The sequence below is a fragment of the Natator depressus genome, chromosome 8 (assembly GCF_965152275.1).
Source record: "Natator depressus isolate rNatDep1 chromosome 8, rNatDep2.hap1, whole genome shotgun sequence".
NCBI classification, from domain to species: Eukaryota; Metazoa; Chordata; order Testudines; family Cheloniidae; genus Natator; species Natator depressus.
The window spans coordinates 33,491,915-33,505,862 of record NC_134241.1 but is presented as its reverse complement, the minus strand read 5'-3'; the positions used below and the strand labels follow the sequence as shown (position 1 = coordinate 33,505,862).

Here is a 13,948-nt window from a genome sequence, read left to right as displayed (position 1 = left end):
TGGCTTCATTTATTCTTTAATACACTAAACAAGATTAGGTGTGTCCTCTCCTTTCTGTGGATTTTCTAGCCTGTCCCATGGTTCTGTGCTTGCTATTGCATTTCAGTCCCCGGAGCTGGTCCCCGCACTGGGGAGAATAAGCCTGGAATGTGCTGACTTGTGCCCAGCTGGGATAAGTGATCCCTGTTCTGCTCGAGCAGAATATTGCTGCGTTATTGCTGTGTGGTGAGCTAGGGGTCAGTGTAGGTGGGAGTATTGAACTCGCGGGGGGCTAGTGTTCTTCATTCCCCTCCTTGGGTCACTCACTGCTGGCTATCTGGGTTGGAAGCAGTATTCCAGGGGAGGGGGCTGTCTGTCTTTTGGCCTCCTAGGTGATGTAGGTGTAGGGCAAATACGGGTGCACCTGAATCCACTCAGCTGGGTGCTAGGAGGAGCAAATTGAGGGATGGGGGGAGTAGGAGCCAGTCATGGGCCTGAAGCTTAGTCTCATACGTCACTGGATGGCAGAAGTGGTAGGGGTAGGGGGAAGGGAACGGCAAAAGTGTCAGCTGGTTGGAGGGCAGATAATGAGGGGTTCCTTCCTCATATACATTTTTTATTATGCCGTGGGGTGGGCTGTGGCAGCAAGGCTGTGATAGCAGGAGTTCCCTACGCATCGGCTGTGTTCTGTACTCATTCAGGTGCAGCAGACTGTGCAGGATCTGTTTGGCCGTTCTCCTAGCAAAGCAGTTAATCCCGATGAAGCTGTTGCTATTGGTGCCGCTATTCAAGGTGGTGTGTTAGCTGGTGATGTCACCGATGTGCTGCTGCTGGATGTGACTCCTTTGTCCTTGGGAATTGAGACGCTGGGAGGTGTCTTCACTAAGCTCATCAACAGGAACACGACGATTCCAACCAAGAAGAGCCAGGTGCGGTTAAACATCGTGGCAACTGTCTGCATCTAATGGAGTTCCTGGGCTGTTGTCTTAGGGACAGCACAATAGCAGGCATTGGGTGCCCCATGTTCTATTTCTGCCCCGTCCCTGTATTTAAGTGCCATGGGGACACTGTGATCAGTATGCTTTTTCTCCCTATCCATGTTTTCCAGGAGGGTCAAAGTCATGCCACTCGGTGCTTTCCTCATAGCCCAGCCGACGAAACTGAACAGCTTGACAGTTTCATTCTGCTGCCTGTGGTAGCATGACTAGAGGAGCACTATGTGCAGAGGTAGCAGCATGGGCATGATTCTACGGTTGGGGAGGGAGAAGGTGGGACACCCAGTATGGGGAATAGGTAAAGGGCATTTGGAATTGAACACACAGTGAAGGTCCAGCTGGTTTAGTAGTGGTAGCATTTCTGGGCTCAGGGCTAAGATGAGTTCTCACTGCAGCAAGGGCTGGGAGCCCTGTTAAGGCAGCCCTCTGCCCCAGAGAGAGAGGATATGCCTTGTGTTGCTCTCTGACAACCATCTGAGGCTGAGGGCTTCTTCAGCTAGCTAATGAGGGTCACTGCAATATGCAGGTATTGGGGAAGAGAGCAGTGGATCCCGGAAGAGTCTCTTCTCCTTTCCACACCCAAAAACCTAGACAGAATTCAAGTGGAAGGAGAGGCTGAAATCCAACACAAAATGAGGCCGATTAGTGAGTAACTCTTCTTTGTTGGGGTGGAGGTAGCTTTCAACCCAGTAAACTCAACTTCCTTCCCCCCTCTTTAGAAGCATGAGGTGAGAAATCTCTTGAGCTTTTGTCTTGGGACAGAACCAGGCCATGTGTCTGTGCTATGATGTTACTGTCAGCACATCATTCTGAAGAGAACTAGTGCAGAGACTTAATATAACTGAGCACAATGCATGGCCAGAACTGCCTTTGCTGGTCTGGAGTCCTAGAGAGTGCTCCCCCCCATCTTGCAGGGATACTGAAAAGATTGGGCTCCAGCGCTCATTTTCTTGTTTCTCTCTGACTCCCAGACAAACACTTTGACTGCCTTTGTTGAAATCTCGCCTGCTAATCATTATCTTTTTGCCTTACAGTCTTTACTGTATTAAAAAGCTTGTGAGGCATGGAGGGAAAATACACATTTAAAGTATTTCTTTATCCCTCCAGCCTAACTTCCAAGTTTTCATGCTGTTCCCAGTCTTTAGTCCTTGTGTAGTAAGTAGTTCAATTCAGGGGTTGTAAGCTGTCAAATATTCTGTTTCTCTCACCCTTCTACAGGTGTTTTCTACAGCAGCTGATGGGCAAACTCAAGTGGAGATTAAAGTATGCCAGGGTGAGAGAGAGATGGCATCTGACAATAAGCTTCTTGGCCAGTTCACTTTGGTATGTTTGCACTAAATGTTCATGACCTTTAAACTATCTTTACTCAGTAAGTTCCAAGCCTCCCGTTTTGTTTGGAAACCCCTCCCCCCCTCCCCCCTTGAAAGTGGGGACTTTAACAGAAGCCATTTGATTTTTACCTGCCCCACAAATGTAAAGCACAAAGTGATCCAGGCTCGTAAATCAGTAGGCCTTACTGACCGCCTGCCTTCAGTAGCCATACGCTCTTAGAGGCATTGATTTTTTTTTTTTTTTTTTTTTTTGGTACCCATGGAACTAGGATGTTAGATCCTGTTGCCAAATATAACTCAGTACTTAGATCCCATGTTGCTTCACAGTTGTCCCTGAGGCAGCCGGTAGCTGGCCCATCACCCACTCCCTTCAAATCCCTTTGGAGCAGCCTAGATTGTGTTAGACAGCAGTTACCATGCTTCAAGGGGTGATTGTGTATAGGACATAGCTGCTGCAGTTCAGTGTGGCTGAGTAGTTCACTCTCTTCATACATAATCAGCCTGTACAGGTATTTGTCCTCCTGATCCGTATGGATGTTTCTGATTTAATTTCAAGAGTGGTCATGTTGAATAGGGCTGTACTGTTTTGGGACCGCCTGAAGCTTATACAGGTTCTTAAGAGGGGTTCTTCTTGCTTGACATCTCTAATATTAAATCCAGTTGCTGGAAGGAGCCTTCCGGTAAGGCATGGTTTTGTATCTCCTGAAGCATGGTGAATCTCTCACCATTTAAACATGGTAGCCTCAAGCGGGGCCTGGCTCTCTCCAGAATAGACCCAAGTAATTAACTAAAGAAAATTGAACTTGTTACCATGCATGGGACGGGGAAAGTGATTTACTGGCATTAAGTTGTAAAACAGCATTTGCTCTTCTTATGACATTTATGGCAGCTTCCCCAGCTTCTGGGTAGAAGTCTGCTGCTGCATGAAATTAGGTCTGTCCCATTAAGTCTGTCAGATACCACTAAATTGTCACAACTTCTGACAAGCATATCCTGGGATCTGCTTTGAGGTTGTTTTAGTTGAATTGGCAGTTCACCAAGATAATATGCACAACACTGAAGGCTTCGACACCAAGCCTACATCTGTTGGGGAACTAATGGCTAAGCACTTCTGGTTTCCAGGTTGGAATTCCTCCAGCTCCACGGGGAGTGCCCCAGATTGAGGTCACGTTCGACATTGATGCTAATGGCATTGTTCACGTTTCAGCAAAGGATAAAGGGACGGGACGCGAACAGCAAAGTAAGTGCAGCTATCATTGGATCTCTTATAGTGAAGGGAAGGAAATTTATGGAATTATGCTTGGCTACTCTGTATGAACCTCTGAGTGTATGACCCCCAATAGTGTGCTAGATGTCTCAAGCTAGATGGGATCCCTGCCCCCCAAAAGCTTACAATCAGAGTCACACACAGCTCAGCAAGTAAGGGTGCTAAGCAGGCAAATACAGGGAAGGGAGAGGTAGGACAATTTATATTTGTTACCAGTTATCCAGGAGGTATGGTATCCGCTCCAGTGTGTTAAACCTTGAGCACCAGGGATGGGCCGCTGGTGGCCACATCCAACCCACCAGATCATTTTATTTGGCCTGCCAGTAGGCAGCAGAGATGTAGCCACAAGTGAGCTGCGGTGCACCCAGCTGGCACCCAGCCCACTCAGATCTGAGTACCAGGCACTGTGCTTAAAGTGAGGGGAATCATGGAATACAGGGCAAACGGAGCCCAGGACTGGGAGCAGGAGCCCACACACCAGATTGCAGTGCCACCTAATGGCCCAATCGTCTCTCCATCACGGAAGCAGGGGCAGGGCTCTACCCTTCACCACCAGTCTCTGGTTGCTTCCTTAACATTGGCTCCCACCTCCCACAGCCAATCTAATTGTGGCCAGGCCCTGAGTTGGGATGAACTCATGCCAATGGGGAGGCATATCTAGAGCTGGGATTGTAATGGCAGAGTCCCTTCCTTGCGGCTGTGAGGGGCATTGGGACCTGAACTGGATCTCCCCCCAGTCTCTGCCTCCCCCATGGGCACAGACTCCACCCATGTGCCAGGCTCCCCATCAGCTCTGGTCTCCAGCTCTGTCCCAGGCCACCCAGCTCTGGTTGCATTCTCCCTACTGGCAGAGTGTGTGCCCTGCCCCTGGTGCTCTTGGCTCTCAGCTCTCAAACAGCCAGCCAGTGGGAGGTAGTAATGAACTGGGTGGCATGGGGCACAGTCGGAGCCTGTGGTAATGCAGGAGTGGAGTGGTATGAGTCAATGGCAGTGACTTCAGTAAAAAACTGCACCCTTCAATAACCTGGCTCATTCATTAACATTTATTTCGGCATGGACCACCAAAGGGCTTTAGTGGCTGTTGTGACCTCATCTACTACCTTAAAGCTGCCCAACTTCCATTTAAAATGAGCCCTGTACACGAGCAGTCCCTGTTGAGACTTGTCACTGGTGGGAAATAGGACAAGCTTTTAAGTCTTCTCTTCAGCAGATGAAATTGCATTGAAAGCAGCCTGACTCTTTCACTTTGTGAAATGCAATGATGTAGACAGAAGTCCCCTGATAGTGACAGATGAGCAGCTGTAGGTCATGCCCCCTTGCACCTCCAAGAAGCAGAGCTACCTACCCACAGAGGCACTTGGGGCGAAGACTGTTCTGGTTTTTTTGGTTGGGGAGAAAGGGAGGTAGGTGACTGGGAACCCTGGACCAGGTAGGAGCTTGTTTTCACTGGTCTGCTGTGCTATGCTCCTTGGCACACTGTCCATCTGTGAAACTAGTGTCATATGTTAATAGTCCTAGCAGCTTATTGTCTAGTCATGGGACAGCATCAGTGTGCCAAGCTGTGTTAGGGGGAGGAGGCTAATTAGCAAGACACCTGGCCAATGGCAAGCACCCATGGTATGAAGAGTGCATCTGGTCAAACAAGCACAGTACTAAGAATGTACTTTATTCCTAACCACTCTGCCACAAGAATTTTAAAACCTAGGTGTTTAAGGCAGGTTCCCCTGATAACCAGCTGATTCTGGTAGCCTAGAAGCAACATCTTTAAACTGCAGGGAGTTTGGAGAGCTGAAGCGGTCACTGTGTTTATTTAACAACACAATCAAATATTAGAGGCAATATTGCCTCCACAATTACTGTTGTAACCATCAAGCACTGGTTTAGACCCCTATAACTTTGGCTTGGAGAACTTCTTTAGCCTGAATTGCTGGATTTCTACAAAGCTTGAAGAAAAACTGTCATTATTTGGCACTTACTTCCCTAACATGATTTGTTGACTTCCAGTGTGTTCTGCTTCATTCAAAAATGGCGTATTGCCTCTTCATTCCAGAGGTATTGAATTCCTTGAGGAATTTGCGGGTTATAGCTGAAGAAAACATAATTAGAAACTTGCTTTAATCATCTTGGTGAATATTTTTGGGCTCAGTCCTGCTGCTATTGACAACAAAAAAACACCTCATTGATACCAAATTCATTTGGAGCAGGAGCATACACTGTTTGTCGCCTTGTATTAGCTGGTTGCAGGTGCCCAACAGGATATGGGGGACCATGGTTCTCATACCAGCCTTTAGCTATCTGTAGCATATAACAAAGGTTGCAACCATGATCCCATTGTAAATCTCTGACTCATTTGAAATAGACTAGTGTTAGGCTTTTAGGGTTTAGGCTCACTGTCACCTAGAATACTCTGTGAAAAATTTTAGGTGCTTACTGAGATGAAGACCTAAAATTGGTTCCCTTCCTGAAGTGTTGTAAAATGTCCAATGACGTCTGTCCCTTGCTTTCCGATGAAATTGGATTATGCCACCCCACTTGAAATGTAGTTTGTAATGTTGGCTCAAACAAGGCAGCTTTCACAGGGCAGCAGTAGGAAAAAATTAAGTTGCCTTTATTTGAAAGCTAGCTACAGTTCTGTCACTGAAGGAAATGGAGGGAGAGTGTGGCTGGAAACAGGCTTGTAGCCTGCTTCTGAATTTCTCTGGGCTGCTCTCCAAAAGTGAAAGGAAACTCCATGGCCTGATAAAGACTCCTCCTGCATTCTGAGCCAGAATGCCCCCTTGGCCTGAGGGCCATATACACAGGCTCACTTTCCACATGGAGTAACTGAAGAACAGTGTGAAGTGGCTTGCAGATGGTTACAAAGATGGTATCTAGCACAGCTGGGAACAGAACCTTTATCTGAGTTGCCAGGCTATTGTCTTGTCCATTATACCAAACCTCTCCAAGTGCTGTTCTGTCCTTGTACTTTCTAGTAGGTCTCCGTAGATAGGCACACTAACTAGAATAATGCAGACTACTAGCAACTTCGTGAGAAACTGCAGCCATTCAGCATTCTGTTGCTTTCAAGGTGCACAAGGATTGCTCTCTGAGCCCAAGAGCTGAATGCTCTCATGAGAGCAGAGAAGTGGTAAATGTGGCACTAGGAAGGAAAGTCATTGGGGATCGGCACTTTTCTCTCATCAGATCTTAGTTTATGTTTATACTAAGCATTCTCAAGGCAATGCTTTTCAAACCATGGGTCATGACCCAGTACTGGGTCTTGGAATGTAAGGCACCGGGCCGCGGCAGCTCTGGTCAGCACTGCTGACCAGGCTGTTTAAAAGTCCCGTCAGCCATGCTGCCCGGCTAAGGCAGGCTGTTCCAACTGCGCTGCGCCCTGGAAGCGGCCAGCAGCATGTCCGGCTCTGTGGCAGGGGGGCCACAGGGCTCCATGTGCTGCCCCCGCCCTGACTACTGGTTCCAAAGTCCCATTGGCCCGTTCCCGGCCAATGGAAGCTGTGGGGGCGGGCAGTGCCTGTAGGTGAGAGCTACTTGCACGCCTTCCCCTAGGAGCCAGACCTGCTGCTGGCCACTTCCGGGGCACAGTGGTCCACAGTGCCAGGACAGGTGGGAAGCCTGCCTCTGCACCCTGGCTGTGCCGCTGACCAGGAGCCTCCCAAGGTAAACCCGTGCCCACATCCCCTGCCCCAGCCCTGAGCCTCCCCAAATCCAGAGCCCTTTCCTGCACCCTAAACTCCTCATCCCTGGCCCCACCCCAGAGCCTACACCCCAGCCTGGAGCCTCATCCCCTGCCACAGCCCAGAGCCCCCCAAACTCAGAGCCCCCTCCTTCACCCAGAGCCCTGACCCCCTCCTGCACCCCAACCCCCTGCCACAGCCCAGAGCCCCCTCCACACCCCAAACCCCTCATCCCCACTCCCCATTGGGTACGGGCATCAATAATTTTCTTCAACTGGGTCGCCAGAAAAAAAGTTTGAAAACCACTGCTCTAAGGAGTCACTATTGCACTGGCTCAAATACATGCCTTGTGCTAGCAGCTCATTAGTACAAGGAAACGATCCCTAGCAACATAACTTAGCTGGTGTGTCTGGAGCATTAATGTAGGAGCTCTCTCTTCAAAAGAACATGAGTATTTTGATCTTCACTGTAGGAGAAGAGATTAAAATACAAAGCAGCTTTTTTTAATACTGTACTTTATTTTCTAACGCAGTCGTGATCCAGTCTTCTGGTGGCCTCAGCAAAGATGACATTGAGAACATGGTGAAGAATGCAGAGAAATATGCAGAGGAAGACAGGCGAAGAAAGGTAACTTGATGATGGTTGTTGTGGTCTCTTCTAATGGGTAGTTTACCAGCCAGTCAAAAATCTCCATTCCATATTATGAAACGGCACTCTACTCCAACTTCTGGCTTGACATATAAAGGCCAGATTAAGAGATCGTAATCATTGTACTCATGCCTATGTTTGCATGTGCAATGAGTGCAATTGCCTATGCAAATGGATTTTTAGATGCCTAGATAACCACTTGTCCCCCTATTACCAAATTTCTACATGCAGTTGGCTTTAACTGCAAGAAAATATAGGCATATAAATACCCAGCTTATTGGCCTCTGGTCAATAGCTGACCTTATATTTACAAACCAAGTATTTTAAAATTCTTTTCTAAAGAATTAAAGGGACGTGGTTGTGCTATAAATAGACAAATTCCCCTACCTGTTACTAATATGTGAACTGAAATTTTAAAATCTGGTTGGATCTACTTTTCACCACGGATGCTGTTGAATGTTTACATTTAATTCATCTTGGATAGTGAAGCTAGCCCTACCACTTTCACTTCCAGTTTCTCCTGGAACAATGCAATGCTGCATCTTTAGTTGCAAACACAGCAGGGAGCTGTTTTCACTGAACTCATTGAAATAAGTTTTGTTGTGTGTGTTTTTTTGTAAATTTTACAAAACCAAAATGTTGGTCCTAACCCCCATGACACGCACACCCTTTTCAATGGGCAGTTGCAGTGCACATGTTAAAAGCCTGGTCTCCAGCATCTTGAGTGCCAGATCTCATCTGAGTCTTGGTATTTATGCCTTCTGTGCACATGAGATCACCATTCCCTCAAGGAATATCTGGTCACAGTCCGCGTCTCCTTAGTCAAAAAGGAGTGATGCTTTCTGCACTCAAGTGATCCAATCTATAATATTCATAAGGTTAATGGTTAGGACTAATTGATTTAATGAGGGTAAACTATAATGAATTGCTCTACTAAATATAGAACATTGATTTAAGCAGCTGATACTGTAGGATATGGCACTAGCATATGCTTACAGACTGCGGAAATTCCCACTGTAGGTGCTTTACACTGTTCTCATCTCTACAGAACTAGTGATATTGTTTTGGCAATACTTTTAAATCTCCGATCCTCAAAGGGTGAGGTTCTGGTATAGACCAAAGGATAGAATATTCGAGTAGCTTTCTGTGAAAGGAGCTCAGTTTTCTTAGGAGGAGTTGTAGCTTTTTCTTCTCTGCTTCAGACCTCTGTTGAAACCCTGAGATTCTTGACCCCTTGGCATTTGGGAGTTACATGTGCAAAATACACTATTGAGAGGTGCCAGCTCCTTGCATAACTGTTTTCATGTATTGTCTGTCAGGTAGACTTTGTGGACACATAGGGCTTGTGTAGAGTGTTCTGAACATTCCCACCCCATCTCCTTGTCTTGTCACTGTTTATGTTCCTAACCCACTGACCTATGTAACCTAACCACTGTTGGTGGTTTCAGGTGCCCAGATGACAGCTGTGAAATGCGGGAGACACACCCCTCCACAGATTGGGTGCACCACAGACAGCAGTACAAGCTTTCTTGTGCTGCCTGCTAACATGCTTAAACCGTGATCTGGAGTGACCCACTCTTGGATGAGGGCAGTTCACTCTCCAGTTCCCTTTTTTAACTCTTGGCCTCTGCAGGGTGTACCAGCTCAGGTGCTTTGGGTGGTGGTGGTTTCAGATTAGGTGCTGTGAACTTTGAACCACTGACGAGGACCAATAGACAATAAAGGAGGTGGGTTTTTTTGTTTTTTGTTTTTGCTAACAAATCCATTGCACCTTGCAGCATTATTCTTGTGGGGCGTTCTTCTAAACGGGTGGAACATCCAGCCCTGCTCTGTTTGAGACTGCCAGCAGTGCAATAGTTCATGCCGCCACGTGGATTAACGCACTTGAGCAATGGACCACACGGTTCATCTACCTGTAGTAAAGCAGCACTGCAGCAGGTCCCATGCTGGTTATCTTTGTAACCAGGAAAGCTAGTAGGTATTGCATTTCTTGACCAGAAAACCTGGTGTGCAAAAATAACCCACTTGTCAATTTGCCCAGGAACGTGTCGAAGCTGTGAACATGGCAGAAGGGATCATCCATGATACAGAATCCAAGATGGAGGAGTTTAAGGATCAGCTGCCAGCAGATGAGGTGGGTATTTTCTGATGCCTTTGTTAAAGGGGCCAGAGTTCCCTACAGTATCTGCCCTCTCAGGTGAAGAATGGGTTAGCATGTAACCTCTCAGGGATTCTTAACTGTTTAAAATAGCATGTGGCTGAAACTTGCTAGAGAAGTTGACTTTCAGAATACATGAAGGATTCTTAACAGTGGAAGGTAAGCACAGTCCTTGGCTGCTTTTTGTCCCACTCGTACAGTGGAGGTGATTGTCTGATTTCAGAGGGAATTTTTTCTTCAGACACTGAATGTATGAAACAAGTTTACTTTGTCTGTAAGTTAATCAGCATTAACTGAAGGCTTCCATTCTGTCCTGAGTGTCTCAGAGCCATGGGTGAACTTGCAAGTACAGAACCCAGGAACTTGGGAGCAGCTTAAATGGTTTTAACTTAGTTTCCTTCCTTTACGTGTAGTGAGTCAGATGCGTAGTGTCAGAGGGGTTTTAATACTGTTCAGTGACTGCTTCATCTCTGCATTATTCTTCATTTCAAAAGCTATGTTTAAAACTGAGTTCACAAGCTGCAAAAGTATTAAAGCATCCACTTCAAACACAAAGAGTAATTTGGGGTTTTAGGAGGGGCTGAGGCTGGAGATTCTTGGCAAGTACCCTTGGATAAAGATTCAGTGGCTCTACCCAGATCACTGCTGGGCTTCTCTTTAAAACATGGGTGTGGAAACGCCAGGTGCTCGTGTAGCCCAGTGAGAGCGTAGAACTTGTTTTCCAGCCTAGCAGGGGCTGGGAAGGCAAGAGACTACATACTTAGCCTCTGAAGGGAAGTTGCATGGGAAACATGTTTAACCCCATCATCAGCTTTGTGGGAGACCGGAGGGGCAGTGATAATGGGCACTGTAAGGAGCGTGGCCTGTTTGGAGCAGGGAAATCTTTTTTACAAGGCTTCAAGAACATAGTATTCCTTCCAACGTGTGGGCCTAAAAGTAAAGGACTGACAGTGGCTGCCCACATTCTGCCTCTAGACATGGCTGAGTGAGTGTCCCACGCCCTCACAGCTCTGTCAGTGCAGCTGTCCCACAGTAACCTCACATCGCCAATCCTGCCCTCTTGAGCGCACTCCCAGTCTGACAGAGAAGTGCCAGATTGTGTGGAGGGTTTGACAGATGGCAGTAGGGATGGGATGGGACTATATTGCTTTTGTTTGCATCCCCACTCCTCCCACACACAACAAAGGGAGGAAACTTAGGGGCTTTGTGCATTGAACACTCTGCTTTGTGGTTCTTTCTGGAGGAGTTTTAAAGATGGGTAGATGAAGAGCAGCTTTTTCTGCTCCCCTTGATTCTGTGGTGGCAGTAGATCACTCAAGGTATCAATGAGGCAAGTGTTCAGCCAAAGGGGGCAGTTCTGTCTCTGTGGCTTCTTCAATCCTTGGCTTCTCTGCTGAGACTGCAAACAAGGTGACCAGTTAGTGCAGCTGTAGTGTGTTCAGTGATGTGGATACATGCCCGCCGGGAACTGGACAAGCTACTAGGCACTGCAGACTTTTCATTTGAGACTTAAGTCCACTCCTTTTGGCAAGAGCTGGGAGGGGCTGTGGAAGTGAAGGGAAGGGCTCAGTTTTAATGAACTAAGTGCAATGTAACTGTTTGTAACTTGTTTACAGTGCAACAAACTGAGGGAGGAGATTGCTAAAATGAGAGAGCTGCTGGCTCGTAAAGATGCTGAAACAGGAGAAAACATCAGACAGGCAGCGTCCAGCCTGCAGCAGGCGTCCCTTAAACTCTTTGAAATGGCATACAAAAAGGTGGGTGTGCAGGGCTTGTGGATCACACTGGTGCTTGTACAGGGAGAGGGAGCTGATCCAAATGAAGCCTTAGAGGATTGTCCGTGCCTGGGTAGCTCGAAGCCACAGGTCAACTCCCCCTAAAGGGCAGCTGTTGCACTAGTGACATCTCCTCTGGCACAACGTCATGAGCTGTCCAGCCAATCACAGAAGTTCTGAAGTCTGACCTTCAATATTATGTAGCATTTTGTTTGTGCTGCTGATCTGTGCCACCGATTACGTATAACTTTTTAATGGAAAACTACCTTGTCAAAACAGTCATTACAAAGCTCTTGATGGGTGACAAGCAATACTTGAGACTCTTTTTATACATCAAGATAAATGGGCATCAGGCAAACCTCCTAGCAGAAGTATGAATGTAGATCTTTCAGTTAGCGTAGAAAGGATACTATGTCCAGATGTTCAAATGCAGTTATTAAAAACCACTAAAATGATGGCAAACATTATTTAAACTTCTGTGCATAGTCACTGGATGCTAGAGACTCATCATGGGCTTCCTGATTGCTCTGTCTAAAATGGTCAGCTAGGCCCTAATGAGATTTTTCAGAAGCACTGAGGTGCCTAACTCCTTTTGGTTTCAGTGGGTATTAGTCGCTTTTGAAATTCCCACTTGGTGCCTAAATACCTTCAATAATCTGGTCTTTAGACTTTGTCTTTCAATGTGAGAAGAATATTGTGATCAGTCTAGAAGAAATCTGGGCAGCTGCTTCCAAGCTATCAGGATATCTCTGTGGGAGTAGCGTTCTGTAACTAACAGATAGTGTCTTTCACAGATGGCGTCGGAGAGAGAGGGTTCTGGTGGAAGTTCTGGGGACCAGAAGGAAGAGAAACAGTAGAATGTCACTCTTGCGCACAGACTGCAGCAGGAAGAGGGTGAAAATTCTGAAGCTTGGGAGCGAAGGGACCTTCCTGAGCAGGAATGGGCAGAATTCAGTCTTACTGTGTTTTTGCAGTATTCTATATATAATTTCTTTAATGTATAAATTTAGTGATGTGTCCACTAGATGAATCATCATTTCATGAAAGTTAATTCATGCTAGACAAAGTTCTAAATATTCAGCCCTGTGGTATTTTCAACTGAGCGGTTGGGGGATTCACTCATCATTTACTCCTAACATTTGACAAAGTGGTATACTTAATTTGTTTAAAGGTTTGAAACCATGTCACAGATTCTGGGGTGGGGATGGGAGTCTTTATGTATCCTCTTCATGGAGCCAAGTGCTTGTGAACTGATTTGTAACAGGTCCTGGGTTCACCAGTGGCAGGACCAGCTACGTTGCTAGAGAACGTTAAATCTGCAGCTAGCTTAGTATTGTACTGAAGGAGAATGGGTTACTTTAATTTGGCTGTAACTTGATTCCTTTTAAATAAGGCCACATTGAAGTTACATGCATTGCTTGTCTAAGCTTTCTGCTCCATACCATGTCTGTTCTCTGCGTATAGTAAAACAACTTCCCTGATAATAAAATTGTTCTTATTGGATCTATTCTGGATTTTTTAAAATAAAAATGGAAAAGCGTCTAATTTCTCTTGAGGTTTTTGGCTAGTTGCATCCGAGTGTGGTGGCATTTGTTGGTAGACCCCCTACTGACACAAAGAATGTGAGCAAACTGGAAACCTGAACACCATACATGTTTTTGAAACTAGCTTCATTGATGCTTTAGTCCTGGTTACATTCAGAAAAGTTCTTCCTGCCTTTCTCTTACTTAGTACTTGCATGCTCTTCTTGGGACGTAGGAATTGTCCTGCTGGCTCAGACCAGTGCTTTATCTATTCAATATCCTGCTTGGAGCCAGGCATCACTGGCTCCAGAAGAAATTGTGCATTATGGGGCTTTTTGCACTTCTGTAAGTTTCTTCCAGGCCGTCAGTTGGCTATTACTATGAAGAATGGGGGTTTATACCCTCATTACTACACTTACACAACAAACTTAATTGAATGTGACTGGTTGTTCATATAAATGTCTCCTCCTTGTCTGGGCTAGGTGCAGTTCTTGGAATTGTATATACAATGGAGGACACTTCATACCTAGTGCAAAGTGAGGCAATGGAGAAGCCTTTATCTTCTGAAACTTGGTCAAAAGTCCAGTTTCTATGA

At 46.3% G+C, this 13,948-nt stretch overlaps 1 protein-coding gene and 1 non-coding gene across 2 annotated transcripts in view; both read left to right on the top strand.

The window, feature by feature from the left end:
• HSPA9 (heat shock protein family A (Hsp70) member 9) overlaps window positions 1–13,364 on the top strand; it is a 31,661-nt gene extending 18,297 nt beyond the window's left edge. Inside the window, exons 11-17 of the mRNA XM_074960708.1 lie at window positions 681–908; window positions 2,193–2,297; window positions 3,428–3,545; window positions 7,782–7,876; window positions 9,939–10,031; window positions 11,672–11,812; window positions 12,625–13,364. Coding sequence (XP_074816809.1) covers window positions 681–908; window positions 2,193–2,297; window positions 3,428–3,545; window positions 7,782–7,876; window positions 9,939–10,031; window positions 11,672–11,812; window positions 12,625–12,687 — 843 coding nt within the window. The 3' untranslated portion in view covers window positions 12,688–13,364. The remainder of the gene's footprint in view (window positions 1–680; window positions 909–2,192; window positions 2,298–3,427; window positions 3,546–7,781; window positions 7,877–9,938; window positions 10,032–11,671; window positions 11,813–12,624) is intronic.
• On the top strand, window positions 1,754–1,824 carry LOC141993077 (small nucleolar RNA SNORD63). Its single transcript, XR_012640771.1, has one exon. It is a non-coding gene; the product is annotated as a small nucleolar RNA SNORD63 (small nucleolar RNA).
• Window positions 13,365–13,948: the final 584 nt, after the last annotated feature.